Raw genomic sequence first — 16,109 nt, forward strand, 5'->3', positions numbered from 1 at the left:
CCAAATAGAAAACCTCTTCCATTTGCTGGAATAAATCTTCCTAGCAGAGGGCTTATGAGAGGAAGATAAAATATGAACTACCTCAGGTGAGAAATGGAGCATAACTAACGACGGAAGTGGAATAGCCAGGCTGTCAACTGGAGGGTCTGCAGAGAGGGGTGGAACTGTCCCGACATGTGAGTCAGTAAGTCTGGTTGTGGGTCCAGAGTCCAAGTTGTGTCCACAATGTAGGGATGGAGAAAGGGGAACCAGATTTGACGAGGCCAGTGTGGAGCAATTAGAATCATTCTGCTTCCCGAGGCTTGCGCTTTCTGAATCACTTTTGATAGCAAGGGAAATGGATGGAAAACGTAAAGCAGACCGGAGGGCCAGTCGTGGACTAGAACGTCCCTGGGCGGCTCCCCCTGTGGGGGGGGGTCAGCGTGAAGTAGCTACTGCATTTGGCATTGAGGGGGCTGGCAAAAAGTTCGCAGCAAGGCTGACCCCATTTGCTGAAGATTCGTTCTGCAACTAGACGATTTGGGGACCACTCGTAAGGCATCAGTATAGCTCTGCTTAGCCTGTCTGTTATCACGTTGGACTTCCCCGGAATGTGCGTTGCCACCAGAAACCGTTGGGAAGATACTGCCGACTGCCACACTCGCTTGGTCTCTCTGCACAGGGGGTATGATCTGGTTCCTCCTTGCTTGTTCAGATACCACACCACTGACATACTGTGATAGTCCTGAGAGGTAGAAAGCTCTGAAGTGCCTGCAACGCAAGTAGCACCGCTCTCATCTCTAGGTCGTTGATATGCAGATGTATCTCGTGATCTTGCCACGTGCCTTGGACTGTCCTGCTGAGATAATACCCCCCCCACCCCATTTGGAAGGTGTCCGTGGCCACTGTGGCAACCGGGGGTGGTAGAACGAAGGGTTTTCCCCTGTCCAGATTGTTGGTGCAAAGCCACCAACTAGATCCTGTTTGCATCTGTCCGTGAGCAAAATAGGGTGGGAAAGTGGAAGTCTCTGGAGAGACCATTGAGCAAAGAAGAGCCATTAAAGGAGCCTCATGTGCAATCTCACTAGAGGGACTAACATAATTGTTGCTGCCATAGTCCCCAGGAGTTGGAGAACCCATCTTGCCTTCGCTTTCCTCAGGGGTAGCAGGGCGTGCACCTGTTGCTGTAAGACTCTGATTCTTTCCTGCGGTAGAAAGGCTCGCATTTGAATGGTGTCTAGCTCTGCACCTATAAAAATGATACACTGTGAGGGCAACAAGGCAGATTTTTCCAAGTTCAGTGTTATGCCCAACTGTTGACAGAGAATGATGGTAACGTCCCTGGTTTGGATTAGTAGATGCCTGGTGGGGGCAGTGAGGAGCCAGTCATCCAGATACGGAAGCACTTGGAATCCTTGACGTCTCAAGTGAACTGTCACCACTGCCATACACTTGGTGAACACCCTGGGGGCTGTGGTGAGACCAAAGGGCAGGGCTCGAAACTGAAAATGAATGGCTCCCAGCTGGAAGCGTAGGTGACTCCTGGATGCCCTGTCCATTTTGATATTGTAGTAAGCATCCTTGAGGTCGATGGAGCACATCCATACTTCTTTTCCCAACAATGGGAGAATTGACTGTAGTGTGACTATATGGAACTTGGACTTTTGTACATAGTTGTTCAGTTGGCTGAGATCTAATATGGGTCTCTGGTCCCCTGTTCTTTTCGGCACCAAAAAGAATCTTGAGTAAGTCCCTAATCTGATCAGGTCTGAGGGGACATGCTTGATGACTCCTTTTCCTAGCAGCTCTGAAACCTCTGAAGCTCCGTGATCCCTCTGACTGGGTGGAACGTCCGGGATTTTTCTGACTGGAGGGGGATCTGACAAAAAGGGGATGACATAACCTCCGGAAATTATTCGTAATACCCATCGGTCCTGGGTGATGCTTTGCCAGGCTTCTGGGTATAATAATATTCGACCCCCGACTGGCTGTGGAAACACACAGTCTGGTATCCCATCAGGAACAACAGTAGGGAGAGCCACAAAAGGAATCGCGTTCTCCCGAATTGCGGGGGCCCCCTCTGCCTCTAGGGTGGCATCTCCCTGAATAACATCCCCCTCCTCTGCCTCTGGGGGGGGGGGCTCATGTTGTGCACCGGGAAAAAACCTCTGTGATTTTTTGAACCACATCTTCCCACCCTTCTGGGCCTTGGGGTAAGGCCTAGAGGGAAGGGAAAAACGGACCCCTACAGCAGACAGAGTCTTTCCCTCTTGCTCGCACCTGGTGAGGGTGTCTTTCACCTTGGTTCCGAACAAAGAAGAGCCATCAAAGGTGGCGTCAGTGAAAGAAGACTTGAAGGCATCCGCGAAATGACAAAGGCGCATCCAGGCTTGCCTCCTTAGGGAGATTCCTGAGCTTGCTGCCCTACTCGCTCCCTCGGTTGCATATGAAATGAACCGCATGGAGGAGTTAACGATGGAATTGAGGGTAGACACCTAGGCGTTAACCGTCTGGGCCACTGCCTCAGGAACGTTACCCGCGAGAGTATCTCCTAACTCCTTGAGGAGATCTCTCTGGAGCCGAGTAAAATGAGACAGGTAGTTCAGCGACCGTAAGGTAAAGATTGCTGACGAGAGGGTACGCTTCCCGTACTGGTCCATGGTCCTAGACTCCTTGTTAGGAGGATGGACGGAGGAAGAAGTCTCGGCTAATTCCTTCTGAGTGGCCGCCACCACCATGGCATCCACAGGGACTCCTTTGGACAAAAACTCCTTACCCCGGGGAGCAGACAGAAATTTATTGGGTCTCCTGGGTACAGGTTCCACAGAATCAGGGTTCTCCCACATCCTCCAACAAATTAAACCAGGAGCTCGTCAAAGGGCGGGGGACACCCAGGAAGGGGAGGGCTGAGCACCAAAGGCCTTCAGGAAGACAGACTCTTCGGAGGGGGCTTTGGACGGCCAGTCATCTCTTTTTTTTCAATATCTCCAGGATGGTGGAGAAAGAAACATAGTCAGAGGATGACTTGGGGGACCCCTCTGATTCCTCAAGGTCAGTATCTGAGGTGAGAGACTCATCCTGGGAGTCTATGTGCTTCCTCTTGCACGTTTTCTTTCTAGGGGGCTCCTCAGGCAAAAACTCTGAGGGGCCCTCAGAAACTTGGGGACCACTCATGGAGGTATCCCTAGGCCTTGGGGCTCCGCTGTCTACAGATAGGTGGTGATCAGAGGCTCTCACCGGACTGGTAGGGGACAGAATGACTGACCCACATAATGTGGCTGAAGATCTGGCCAGCGCACTCTGCATGGCCTCAAAGGCTGCCCCCCCCCCCCGAGTCCGAGGACCGGACAGCCTCCGAGATCATGACAGGAGCCGGGGTTCCACGAGCCGAGGCACTGAGCAGGAGACTAGGAACCGAAAGGTGTCCCGAGGTGTCCTCCTCTGGCCCGACTGAAGAATCCCGAGTCCCGAACCCCGTGGATGGCGCTGACTGGGTCCGAGCTGATGTCAGCACCGATGAGCCCGGAGGGGCCATCAGAACCGACCTAGGAACATCACATGGAGCGGAGCATTCTGGCTCCGAAGACAGAGATGTGCTCGGAGGAAGAATAATCGAAGAAGGTATCGGGACGGGCTCCGGAGCCGACTGGGACAGAGCGGAGAACAATTTAGCCAAAACCGGTGATTGAAGGAGCCTCTGCACCACCCTATCGACATCCACATCTGAACATGTCCTGGAGGATTTGGAGAGCAGGGAGGGAGATCGGGATCTCCTCTCGGGTGACACTGGTCTAGTACTGGGAGATCAGCTCCGAAGAGGTTCCAATATAATTGGAGCAGACGCCGGTTCCATCAACACTGACACTTCCTGCGTCACCGAGGACAGTGGAGCCAAGGAGGTCGAAGCTAATTTCATTACTTTCTCTGGTGGCTCCAAGGAGACCGAAGAAGCCGGAGATATCTTTTTTGATTTTGTGGATTTTGATTTTGAACTGGAAGCAGAATCCATGGCCTCTTCAAATGAGGGTTTCAAGAGTCCCTTCAGAATTAACTTATTCTTTCTTTCTTGGAGCACCCTGGGACTAAAAGCATGGCATAAGCTGCAGGACTCCTGCAGGTGGATTGCTCCCAGACAATAAACGCATACTGAATGTCCATCAGTGATGAACATCTTGTAACCACACTTAGAGCACTTTTTAAAACCCGAAGGTTTGTGCTCCTTCGAATCTTTGGACATCTTGAAAATTAATCTCAAATACCAATACAACGAGCAAGTCACTGCCTGTGAAAAAACAACTACAGGCACACAAAAATACCACACTAAGCGCGGGAACAAATTTTTCCACAAACAGCGCACACAATCCTCAGAAGGGGCACGCACTAAGACGACTAGGGCTAAAAACCTCTAACTAAAACGGTTTTAGACCAAACTCGCATACAGAACAAGGAAGACAGACACTAAAACCTCTAACTCAAACGGTTTTAGATAGCAAAAAACAAACACAGGGACAAGTAAGGGGACGGACTAGGTCCTCTAACTGAAACAGGGCCTAGCCCATTGGAACAGCTAGTGGGATACCATAAAAAAGAATCACACTACAGATTATACCCAAAAAACACCAAATAGAAATAGCTATTAAAATAGCTTTTGTTTGTAACAAATTCTCTCAAGAAGAAGAAGAAAAAAGGTACTTAGCCACAGCCAAGAGCGAGACCACGTCCGAGCTACACAAGCGGCAAACGCGATCTGGGGATATGGAGCAGTGCAGCATGGGATACCTTCTTAGCCCAGCCAATAGAAGATTTTGAGCTAGAAAAGTTTGGCCGAGTTGGAGCTGATATTCGGCTCTGAACCCATGGGTAAGAATGTAGGCGAAATTGGACTACATAACATCCCTAGTTCCCTTAGTGAGGTTACACATGAGAATTCTACAATGGCTGCTAGCGTCTCAATGGACTGTCTTATCAATCCATGTCAGATTTGATTTTGATCACCAACCTTTGCTAAAGTGACTTGGTGGGTACATTGCAAAGGCATTCTACTAAGACACCCGTTTGTCCCATCACAACCCAAGGTTATAGTGACCATGGATGCCTCCTAGGTGGGGTGGGGGGCCTTATCTAGGAAAGACTGTCCAAGGCACTTGGTCCCCCATGGAGGCCAACTTACATATCAGTGTCCTAGAGCTAAGGCCAGTGCTTCTAGTGTTGCAGGCATTCCAAACTGCCCTTCCCTTGGGGGATGATTGCAGTCCAAACACACAATATGTCAGTGGTTTGGTACATGAACAAACAAGGAGGAACCAAATCTTATCCTCTATATTGAAAAGCACTCTGTGTGGCAATGGGTGATCTCTTCCAACTGCTTTCTCTTAGCAATGTACATTCTGGGAAGGTCCACTGTGATAGCAGACAAATTGAGCAGGACCATTCTGCTGCCTCATGAGTGGTCTCTCTGTCTGACAGCATCAGTGAACATATTCCATCACTGGGGCCAGCCTTCCTGCTATGTCTTTGCCTCCCATTTGAACAACAAGTACTGCAGCTACTTTGCCCTAATCCTTCCTGCGGGGAGTCACCAAGGGATGCTCGCCTCTCCATTTGGCCCTCCAGACTTCTGTATGCATTTCCTCCCATTCCTCTGATCCCAAAGTTCCTTCAGAAAGCAACCAGGCTGAAGAGGAAGGCTATCTTCATTGTTCCATTTTGGCCTTGACAGATATGGTTCCTCTTTCTTTGGCCTTGCCTGATTCAACAGGCATGGATCTTGGACCTGGCTCCAGATCTGTTGTCCCACCCAGAGGGACTAACTCACCCAAACATTCAACACCTCAAGCTGACAGCTTGGTTTCTCCAATTCCCTTGATAGCCAAGCTTCCTTACTCTTTTGTCCCCAGTGTGTTGCATCCTTTTAGTCTCGCATAAGCAAGCCACACACAAACTTTAAGAGAGTAAGTGGTAAAGATTTACTATCTGGGCCTATGCCAGTAATATAGACCCCTTTTCAGCTCCTGTCAATAAGATATTGGAATTTTTATCATCTGTTCTCAACACAGGTGCTTCTCAGTCAACAGTCAAAGTCCAGCTAGTAGCAATATCTAATTTTCATAATGGTATTGAAAGATCAACCTTGATTTACCATAGACTGTGCTAAGCTTTCTTGAAAGGCATGCTTTTGCTAAAACTTCCATATAAAGATTCTACTCGTCCATGGGACCTTAACCTAATGTTGGTCTATTATTTAGCCTCCTTTTGAACCCTCAGCTGATTGCGATTTAAAATTTTTGTCATGGAAAGCCCTCTTCTTGGTAGCAATTACATCTGCTAGAAGAATTTTGGAAATTCAAGCTCTGTCATGTTAAACCACCTTACTTGCTTTTTCATAAAGACAGAGTTTCACTAAGAACTAATCCCTCATTTCTGCCCAAGACTGCCTTGGAGACTAATATCAGGCAATTGTCTATATTTTTTTCCAAATTTTGCTAATAAAGGGGAATGCTCTTTACATTTGTTGGATGTTCATAGACAACTATGTTTCTATCTGCACAGAATAAAAATATCTGAAAAAGTTAGACCAACTATTTGTATCCTCTTCTCCTGCAAAACTCGGTCAGTCAGTGAACAAAGTACTAGCCAAATAGCTTAAAGATTATTACCTATATCTATGAAAGAAGAAAATTAAAATTGCCTAAGCCTATAAAGGCACACACTACAAGAGCTGTAGCTACTTCAGTCTTTCAAGCGAGAGCTTCCCTAGATGACATCTGTGCAGCAGCAACTTGGGCTTCTCACCCCATACCTTTATCGCTCACTACAAACTAGATCTGGTCTCCAGAGGAAGAGCATCGTTTGGTTCTGTGGTGCTCAGGAATGTTCTTCCTTTAGTCCTCCCTAGATCTATGGTAGCTAGGGAGTCTGTCCCACAGGTCAAGGATTAAATAAAAATTGACATCAGATAAAGAAGTTATGTACTCACCAGAACATTCCATCTGTGTTGTCCATTTTCATTTATCCTCGACTTCCTTGCCTCCTTTCCCCTTTCCCCCAACCATTAAGTTCTTTTGGTGTAGTGGGTCATGGCTCATCCTTCTGGGGTTTTTGTCATATGACTCCAGATGTGGTCTTTATGAAGGCTTATGCAGCGTTTATTCTTTTTTGTCCTTTCTGAGGTAAATGGGAGGGGAGCATTATCTGTAAGAGAATAGCTCAAGAGTTATTGGTCTTCGTGAGCCCTAATTAATGGCAGAGTTGGTTCCGATGCTTGGAACTGGACCCACAGGTCAAGGATAAGTGAAAATGGACAACACAGATGTAACATTGTGGTGAGTGCATAACTTCTTTATAGAGACAGATATGGCCACAGTGTGAAACACCTCATTATCAGCTTATTACCATGTCTCATAAACAGTTGCGCTGTTAGACCTGACTTCATTACTGTTTTCCCAAGTGGACCATGCATCATGTTAGCAAAGGCGCACCCCATACAGAGAGACCCCCCCCCCACTAATCAACAAATAAGCTATCACAATCAATTACACTAGTGGAAACACTTAGCCACAGACTTCCATAAACAGGCAACACATGTACATCCAGATTTGATTCCTTACCTATCCCCCCCCCCCCCCCAAGGCAGACACACACAGTCATTCATGCAACCACATTCATGCTTCACACTTCATACATGCTTCCTCTTAGAGTAAAATTTTACTCATCCAAATGATTCTCTGACTTTTCAACCTAGTAAACAAATCAGAAACTGCAGACATTTGCAAGGGAGAACACATGGCTAATTAGTATTAGCAACTCTCCCAGATTGCCACTTTAGCATGTGGCTTCACCCGAGAGTAGACTATTGAAACTGAGGTCTTGTGAGGGGAAAACTTCGGTCAAGCAGTTTCTGAATATAAAAGACTGAGAATTAAGGGATATGCATCCTCTAAGCCTTGACTGAATACCAAGGATACTATTTTATATGCCGTGGCATTTTTGACACTTTATATTTCATCTTATTTTCATTCCCTTTTTAGTTAATGTTTCTGTTATCTGAGTATTCTTCAGGTTTTTATTTCTCCTTAGAAAATGGACAAACTGTATATCGGCACCCTGACTGGAGAACAAAAGTTCTCCAGCAGGGTATTAATGTATGAGTAATGTCCACTGAAAAACGAGTCTGCCACTTCATGGCAGCATATCAAGCTTCCATGGAGCTTGGACTGAGAAAATGAAATAGCTGCCATTATTTTACCATCACTAAGCAGCTCTTCTGCTGTTTATCGAGTGTAAAATATATTTAAAAAAAGAAAAGAAAAGCAGGTGGGTGTGTTATGACTGTGTGTGTTAGTGTGTGTGCATGTGACTGAAAAAGCAAGAACGATCGAGCCGTTATTTTACACTTGCTAAGCAGCACTTTTGCTGTTCAGTGACAGTAAAATCTAAAGATAACAGAAAAAAGTGTGTGTGTGTGTGTGTGTGTGTGTGTGTGTGTGAGAGAGAAAAGAATGAGAGCGATCAAACAGCGGCAGCAACAGCAGTCAAGAGGTTTATGTACCTCTCACCTTTTAGATAACTTAACTGAATAAAATGCAACATAAAGGGGGGGGGGGACAAAGGGTCAAAACAGGAACATATTCCTGTTTAAAAAATCACAAAGTTGCTGCAATAACAGGACTAGTGTTAGCATGCATTTTCTGAAGTACAGGGGTGTGTGTGTCGGGGCGGGGTTGTGGTGAGATCAATGGGACCACTGGCACCAGCAGAGGTCTGTCTCTCGACCTTTTAGCTCAAGAAATGTGGATAAATCCTGAAATAAAGGGGGATCAAAGGTTCCAAAATATGAACATATTTTAAATGTTATACATAAAAAAATTAAAAAGTAAGTTAAATAACAGGATTTTTGTTAACATGAATTTTTCTGAAGGGATTAAAGTCTGAAAGTCAAATGTATGTCATTATTTAGTGACTTCAATACCCAATGACTGGCAAAAAAACATTTTAGCAGTATAGAACCAAAAAATAAAACCAATATCTAGATATTTTTTTTAAACTATATATTTTGAATGTAAAATGCTTCCCCTAACACCATTTGCATATACTACAGCAACTTTAAAACATTAGGCGGAGAAACTATTTTACATCCAAGATACATAAAATAATATAGTAATAAAAAATTTAAATAAGTAAGTAAAACACAATTTTACAGAGACCCCATTCTCTAAATGCAATAATGCCTGACAGGGTATGTTTTAATGTGTAATTAATGCCCTTCCAGGGGTGTAGAGGCCCTCCACCTGCGGCATCGAGCCTCACAACACCCCTGGGCAGGTATTAATTACACTTTAATACACACCCTGTCGGACATTATTATCTTTAAATTAGTGGCATTCCCTGTTTGCTACTTATTGTTTGCCTTTGATGCTTAGTTGGCTTCTGTTATCTACTGCTTGGGTACAAAAATGTAATAAGGTTCTCTCTTGCTGATTTGTCTGAGATATTTCAAGTTACTGCTGGGATATTCTTTGTGTGTTTTTCCCTCTGTGCCTACTGACTGTCAAGCCTTCCCCCCACTGGACATTCACAAATTTCTTTCTAGCAATGAGTAGTCCCCACATATGCTAGAGTGAGAGCCAGCAGGAGGGGGGCATTATTCTGACAGATACTGGGGAATCTGTGCTGTTTCTATCATCCCATCAAGTTTAGTTGTGGAGTCTCTAACCCTGACAGGCTACCTCAGGATCTTGGTGTGCCCTCCCACTGTGATTGCGCACTTCTGTGACTACTACCAGAAAGTGGCTTGATGAGATGTAGGCCTGCAATGGCATCGTTCCACATAGAGATTGTGAGTTTGCACATCACTGCTTTGTACCTAGGATGGATGTGTATGCTCATCCTCCTTTTCCGAAGCTGCCAAGCACCTGAGACACTAATCAAGTTAAGTCATTTGCGTCAGTCGGCACTTTATCCTCTATGCCACTGGTGTTTGCTGTGCTAGATTTTTTTGTTATATTATTGCTAATCCGTTTCATGCAGCTGTAGTCTTCCTTTAGTTATTGCCATCAATGCTTTTGTATTTTGAGGACAAAGAGTCAAAAGACCACAGTAATGTTTCACTTTTAATCACCAAATTTAAGTGTGATATATCAGAATCAAGTATTTCAAGGCACTAGAATACCTTGCTTTAATGTTTAGTATTGTAATGGTTAGAACAAATGAGATCTTATAACTGAAATGCACAGAACTGTCAACATGAAACTTTTTAACTCTAAATTATAGCATTTATATTTTTATTAGAAGTGTCAAGTTCAGTTTTGTTTATAGTAGATCTAGAGCTTTTGTTGAAGTACAAGTAGGACTGAGTTTGGTGAGTCTGGAGCAATATCTTGCTTCACTTGCAGTAACAAATACACTGAAGTGTCTTGATTTGTAATTTTCTTAAATTGGCGAATGTATCACTATTAAGAGACAGCATGCATCTTTTCCTTTATTTGAATTAATGGTAGTATGTGATTTACTGGTGTGAATTTTTCCAAATGTGTATGAATTCAAACCTTCGTTTTAGTTACACATTTTTGTCTTGAATTAAGTAAGAAGAATGTGCAGAATCTGTAATAGTGTTGTTGAAATTCATGGGAGATGCACGGCATGTGAGAAACATTTTCATAAACATGAGTAGCTAAAATATGCCGATCTTAACAGGATGCTGTGTTTACCATTACATTTCTTTTGTTTACTATCTCTTTTGCAGAAGCTGCAAGCCCACTGATACTAAGTCCCCTTCCTCAGGTACAAAGTAAGTCCAAATAATTGTGTTGATTCACCAAGTGTGGACTTTCACTATTTGAAGTAAACTGTGTGCATTATATCTGTTATAATCATAACTCTTAAATAGTCTTCATGTTTTATGAAAGTATAAAATGCATAATCTAAAAAACAAATGGTTTATTCAAAAAGTTATTTGAAGTACGAAAATGAGCGATTCTTTTGTTCCTCTTGCAAGTGATTAGCTGAAATGTTCATCAGTATGGAGAACATCGATGTCTGTGCTGTAACTGAAACCTGGTTCAAGGCTCCTGAGAGCACCCCGGCACTATTAGGTTTTACCTCATATCATGCGTTCCGGCCCCAAAACCCGGACCACACCACAAAAGGAGGGGGTGTATCCATATTCATAAAGGATACCCACACCTCCAGGTTGGTGGCAACGCATCTAAGCTCGGAAACCATCCAGGTGCAACTAACCATAGGCAAAACTGCTCTACAAATTGTAGCATGCTACAGGCCACCCTCTCAAACTCAGGAACCCCACACAGCCTTCCTGAAGACACTGGAGGGCATAAATGTATCTCCAAACACCATCATATTGGGTGACTTCAACTACCCGAATATAGACTGGGAACATTACTCAAGCCCTAACTTTCTAGCCCAACGGTTCCTGGAGTTCATAAATTCAAATGCCATGGAACAGCTAGTCACTGTTCCCACGAGAGGAGAAAATATACTAGATCTCATTGTCACAAACATGGGGACAAAATGCTCCACACCGAAGTATATCCCTCATTGGTGAGATCTGATCATAAACTAATCTCACTGGAAATCCACATTCCCCCCACCCCAAACAAAGAAGACCATAGTGAAGAACTTCTCTAAAGCAAACTTCACACTACTCAAGACTGGTGTGGTATCCTTCAAGGCCCCTGAGCCAGAGGAAACCACAACCCAAGCTGCGGAAGCCCTTACAAATGCCTTCTATGAACACCTCCAGGACTGCATGGATCAGGCAATCCCAAATAAAACCAAGACTCTTTCCACAAAGGGCAAACGTCCAGTCTGGTGGACCCCAGCCATTAACAAACTTTACAATAAGAGGAGAAAGCTATTACATAATAGAACAAAATCCATAAAAGGGAAGTCACCCCTGATCATTATTAGTAAAAAAATACGAGCACTCATAAAATCAACTAAGGCCAATTTTGAGAGAAAAATTGCCATGGATTCAAAGGACAATCATAAGGCCTTTTTCAGCTATGTTAGGAACCTGGGTGGAAACTCCCAGATATGCTCAGAATTAGTCCAAAATGATACAAAAATCACTGAACCCACAGACATTGCCAACATACTGGCAGACAGGTTCAGTGCAAACTTCACCCCCCTCTCCCCCCCTAAAGGAGAGAGAACTATCCCAGCCGAGTGTAGCCTCCCGGACATCTCAAATGCGCAGGTGAAAGCTGCTCTCTCTAAAGCTAAAAACACAGCATCAATGGGACCGGATGGTGTCCCCGGCTGTGTGCTACACGAGCTAAATGAGGAATTAAACCCGCACATAAGGCAGCTGTTTAATCTCAGCCTTACCACAGGATACGTGCCCAAGGAGTGGCGTACGGCAACTGTGGTCCCACTCCACAAAGACGGCGCCTCTACGGACCCTGGTAATTACCGCCCCATAAGCTTAACAAGTCTAGTCTGCAAAGCTATGGAGAGGATCATAATGGAGCTCATAAACAAAGATATAGGGGACTTGCAGACATTGGACCCGACCCAGTTTGGCTTTGTCAAGGGAAGATCATGCCTTTTGAACTTGGTCGACTTCTTGAAACAGTCACCAAGGCCATTGATGAGGAAAGGCAGTCCATACAGCCTACCTTGACCTTGCAAGGCTTTCGACACAATACCCCACTCGGGTATTGTAGAAAACTTACCAGCTTAAATGTAAACCCATATGTCACAAGATGGGTTGCAAACTGGCTTAAGGACAGAACCCACAGGTTTAGAGTTGCTGGCGCTGTGTCAGACTCCAAGCCGGTCACAAGTGGTGTCCCACAGGGCTCGGTCCTTGGCCCCTATTGTTTGGCATCTACTTCTCAGAAGTACAGGCCAACATGGGAGGACTTTGGCTGACAAAGTTTGCAGACGACTGCAAACTGGGCGCCATAGTGGAAAGTGCATCGGACACGGATATCCTTCAGAAGGGACTCACGGAAACAGATAGCTGGTGCCAGAGCCATGGCCTGAAGTTAAACGCCAAAAATGTATAGTCATACCCTTCGGGAAAAACAAGGTAACCCCAAGCTACCATATAGGTGGCAATCCACTAAGCACAGAAGAGGTTATCAGGGACCTGGGGACCCAGGTTGACAGTGGCCTTTCTTTTGACACTCACGTTGCTAAAGTGGTTAGAAAGACCTTCTACATTGCCCACCTGATCATGAAGGGATTCACATCCAGATTTAGTGAGGTCATTGTTCCCCTGTACTCTTCACTTATCAGACCAATGATTGAGTACAATGCCCCATTCGGGATGTATCTCACCTGACATCTGCAGCAATTGGAGAGACCCCAAAAGTTCCTCACCAAAAGGATAAAGGGACTCCAAAATCTGTCATATGCTGCCAGATTGAAGAAACTCAAGCTCTATTCAGTCGCATACCGTCTGCTCAGAGGTGACATGTGCCTGACATACAAGGCCATGTCCAACCCGGAATTAATGGACATGCTCCACCTCAAAAAATCCAAATCCACCAAAACCACTAGAGCAAGCGACTTAAACTTTAGCACGGATATAAATAGGACGTGCTGGAGGGATAGATTTATCACTCGGAGACTCCCTATGCTGTGGAATAAAATCCCGGTCCATGTGAGGCAGAGCACCTCGCTGACTCTGTTCAAGAGAAATCTAGACCTGTGGATGGGAGATCGTAGGTTTACCCCGGGAATCATCTCTGTGTCACTGCTGGACAGAGGCACAACAAACTAATGGGCACAGTATTTTTTCATATAAGGGGTGGCGTAAGCCACAAAAATTTGGGCTAGGCTCATAAATGCCTTAGGGCAGATAGCCTAGTATAAACCTATGAACCTATGAACCTATGCCTTTCACTTGTCATCACATTTTTTTTTTTTGCTGTTACCTCATTTGTATGTAGCTGTCATTAATTTCTCAAGTTAGCTTGTTAATTTAATGCAGATGAATGGAGAAGTGATATAGTTTTTTTTTATTTAGATTACTTGTAATTGTGTTGTACAGTTCAAAATGGACATCTGCCTTTGTTTTATAAAGGCCTTCTGTATAGTTTGAGCCAAGAGCAAGCCCTCACAGAGACTTCCTTGATGGCTGTACACTGGTCAACAGCTTTAATTTTCCTCTCTCCAAGCATCAAAAGTGAAACTGAGAAAAGGAAGCCAGTGAAATTTTTTAGGTAAAATTCAGGTACTAACTAGTACGGTGCCTGGATATCAGGCAAAGAAGAAATTTAGAAAACCTGAATGAAAGTCAGCTAGAAAGGGTAAAGAGAAAATACTGTCTGGGAAGAATCCTGTGGCTGTTCAGAAAAAACAGTTCAAGCTTCAGCATTGGTACAGGAGATGGATTCCAGTAATTTAGAGAAAAAATAAGTCAAATGTGCTCGGAGGTGATTAAAATAAATGAAATACTGAAGGGGTATATTGACTCAAAGGGCTTGAAAAAATAGAAGAAACTTTAACTAATTTTTCAAATGAGCTTCTTACAAAGGACTCGGGTCATTGGACCATAACTACCAGTATGACTCATAGTCCATGTGGGTGCATATGACCTGTGACGTACCTCTGTAGACTATATGAAGAGAGACGTCATGGAGCTCTTGGAATACGTGTCCCAAGCTGGTATGAGCTTGCAATGAGAGCAGCATTTTACCTTCTCCAAGGATAATGTCACAATACGAACAAAAGATGACCGACTTTAATAATTGGTGTCATTCTAAGGGGGTGCAATATTTGCCAGCATGGAAGGATATGGTCAACAGATCATGCAGCTTTGCCAGAGATGGTCAGCACCTCTCCCCTCTAACTTTCGAATATTAGCTAAAATATTTTCTTCCCCATAGTGCCTTTTTTTAGCCAGTGCCAATCTGTAAGTACTTCCGACATAGCTAAGCAAAACCAGGAAAATCTAAAGGTATTACTGCTCAATGCTAGGAGTCTAAACAAAAATACTCTACTACCTAAAAGATTTCTCCACCCTAAAGAAGGCTGATGTCTGTGTGTTCACTGAGACATGGTTTAAAGCCATGGAGGGCACAGTGACAGTGCAAGGTTATAATGCCTTCCACACATTTAGACCAGCTTCTACACAGAGAGGAGCTAAAGGTGGAGGTGTCGCAATATATGTGGTGTGTTGATTTACAGCAAAAAGAAATTGATATCAAGGCTAGTCAAATAGGACAGTGCATTTGAGGTACTCCATGTTCAAATCACCACAGGCAAAATCCAATACCACTTCCTTGCAAGCTGTAGGTCCCCCCATCTATGACTCAGGAAACCCATACCATGTATTTAAACTTATTGGAAATGATCACCACCCAACCCAATACCATATTCATGGGCAATTTTTATTGTCACAACTGGGAATTCTGTATAACACCAAACGTACAGGCATAGAGATTCCTGGATTTTGTAAACACAAACTCCCTGTCTGTGGGTCTATATTAGAACATCGAAATTTCACAACTTCGAATGTTCTAATATGGACCCCTATTTAGCGAACGCAGAAAATAGCGAAGCTGTGGAACACCGAATTTCTTCCTAGGGAAGGAATTCATTTGGCTGTTCCTGTGGCTTCGCTATTTTCAGCACTGTGGTGGAAAGTTACGGGTCGGGATCAGGTAAGTTTGCGATTGTGTGTACGTGAGGGTTAGGGTGCGTGGTAGGTGAGTTAGGGCGCGTGTCAGGTAAGTGTGCGATTGTGTGGATGTGAGGGTTAGGGAGGGGTAGGTGAGCTAGGGTTAGGGGCACGGGTCAGGTAAGTGTGTGATTGTGTGGACGTTAGGGTTAGGCGGGGTAGGTGAGTTAGGGTTAGGGTGCGGGTCAGTTAAGTGTGCGATTGTGTGGATGTGAGGGTTAGGGCGCGGGTGAGGTGATTGTGCGATAGTGATGGAGCTTAGGGTTAGGGTTTGGGTTAAGGTAAGTGGATAGTTAGTGGTGTATGTACAGTTTAGTGTAGGGTTTGATGTAGGATTTTAGGTGTATGTGTGTGGATTACTGTTTGTTTGGTGTGCTTGTGTTGTCTGTATTTGTGTGGGAACAGCATATGTTTTCCATGGGAAAAAATTTGCTGTTCTGCATGTTCAATATTGTCAGTGTTCGCTGAATAGGGGCTGATT

At 44.5% G+C, this 16,109-nt stretch overlaps 1 protein-coding gene across 13 annotated transcripts in view; it reads left to right on the top strand.

Annotated features, from left to right (window-relative positions):
- LOC122790995 (zinc finger protein 618-like) overlaps positions 1-16,109 on the top strand; it is a 2,638,133-nt gene that overhangs the window by 1,986,589 nt on the left and 635,435 nt on the right. For all 13 annotated transcript variants that reach the window (XM_044058728.1, XM_044058724.1, XM_044058727.1 and 10 more), the window contains one exon: positions 10,721-10,765. In XM_044058728.1, the coding sequence (XP_043914663.1) occupies positions 10,721-10,765 (45 nt within the window). The remainder of the gene's footprint in view (positions 1-10,720; positions 10,766-16,109) is intronic.

Source organism: Protopterus annectens, chromosome 16.part0 (genome assembly GCF_019279795.1).
Source record: "Protopterus annectens isolate FY-2018-M chromosome 16.part0, PAN1.0, whole genome shotgun sequence".
NCBI lineage: Eukaryota > Metazoa > Chordata > Ceratodontiformes > Protopteridae > Protopterus > Protopterus annectens.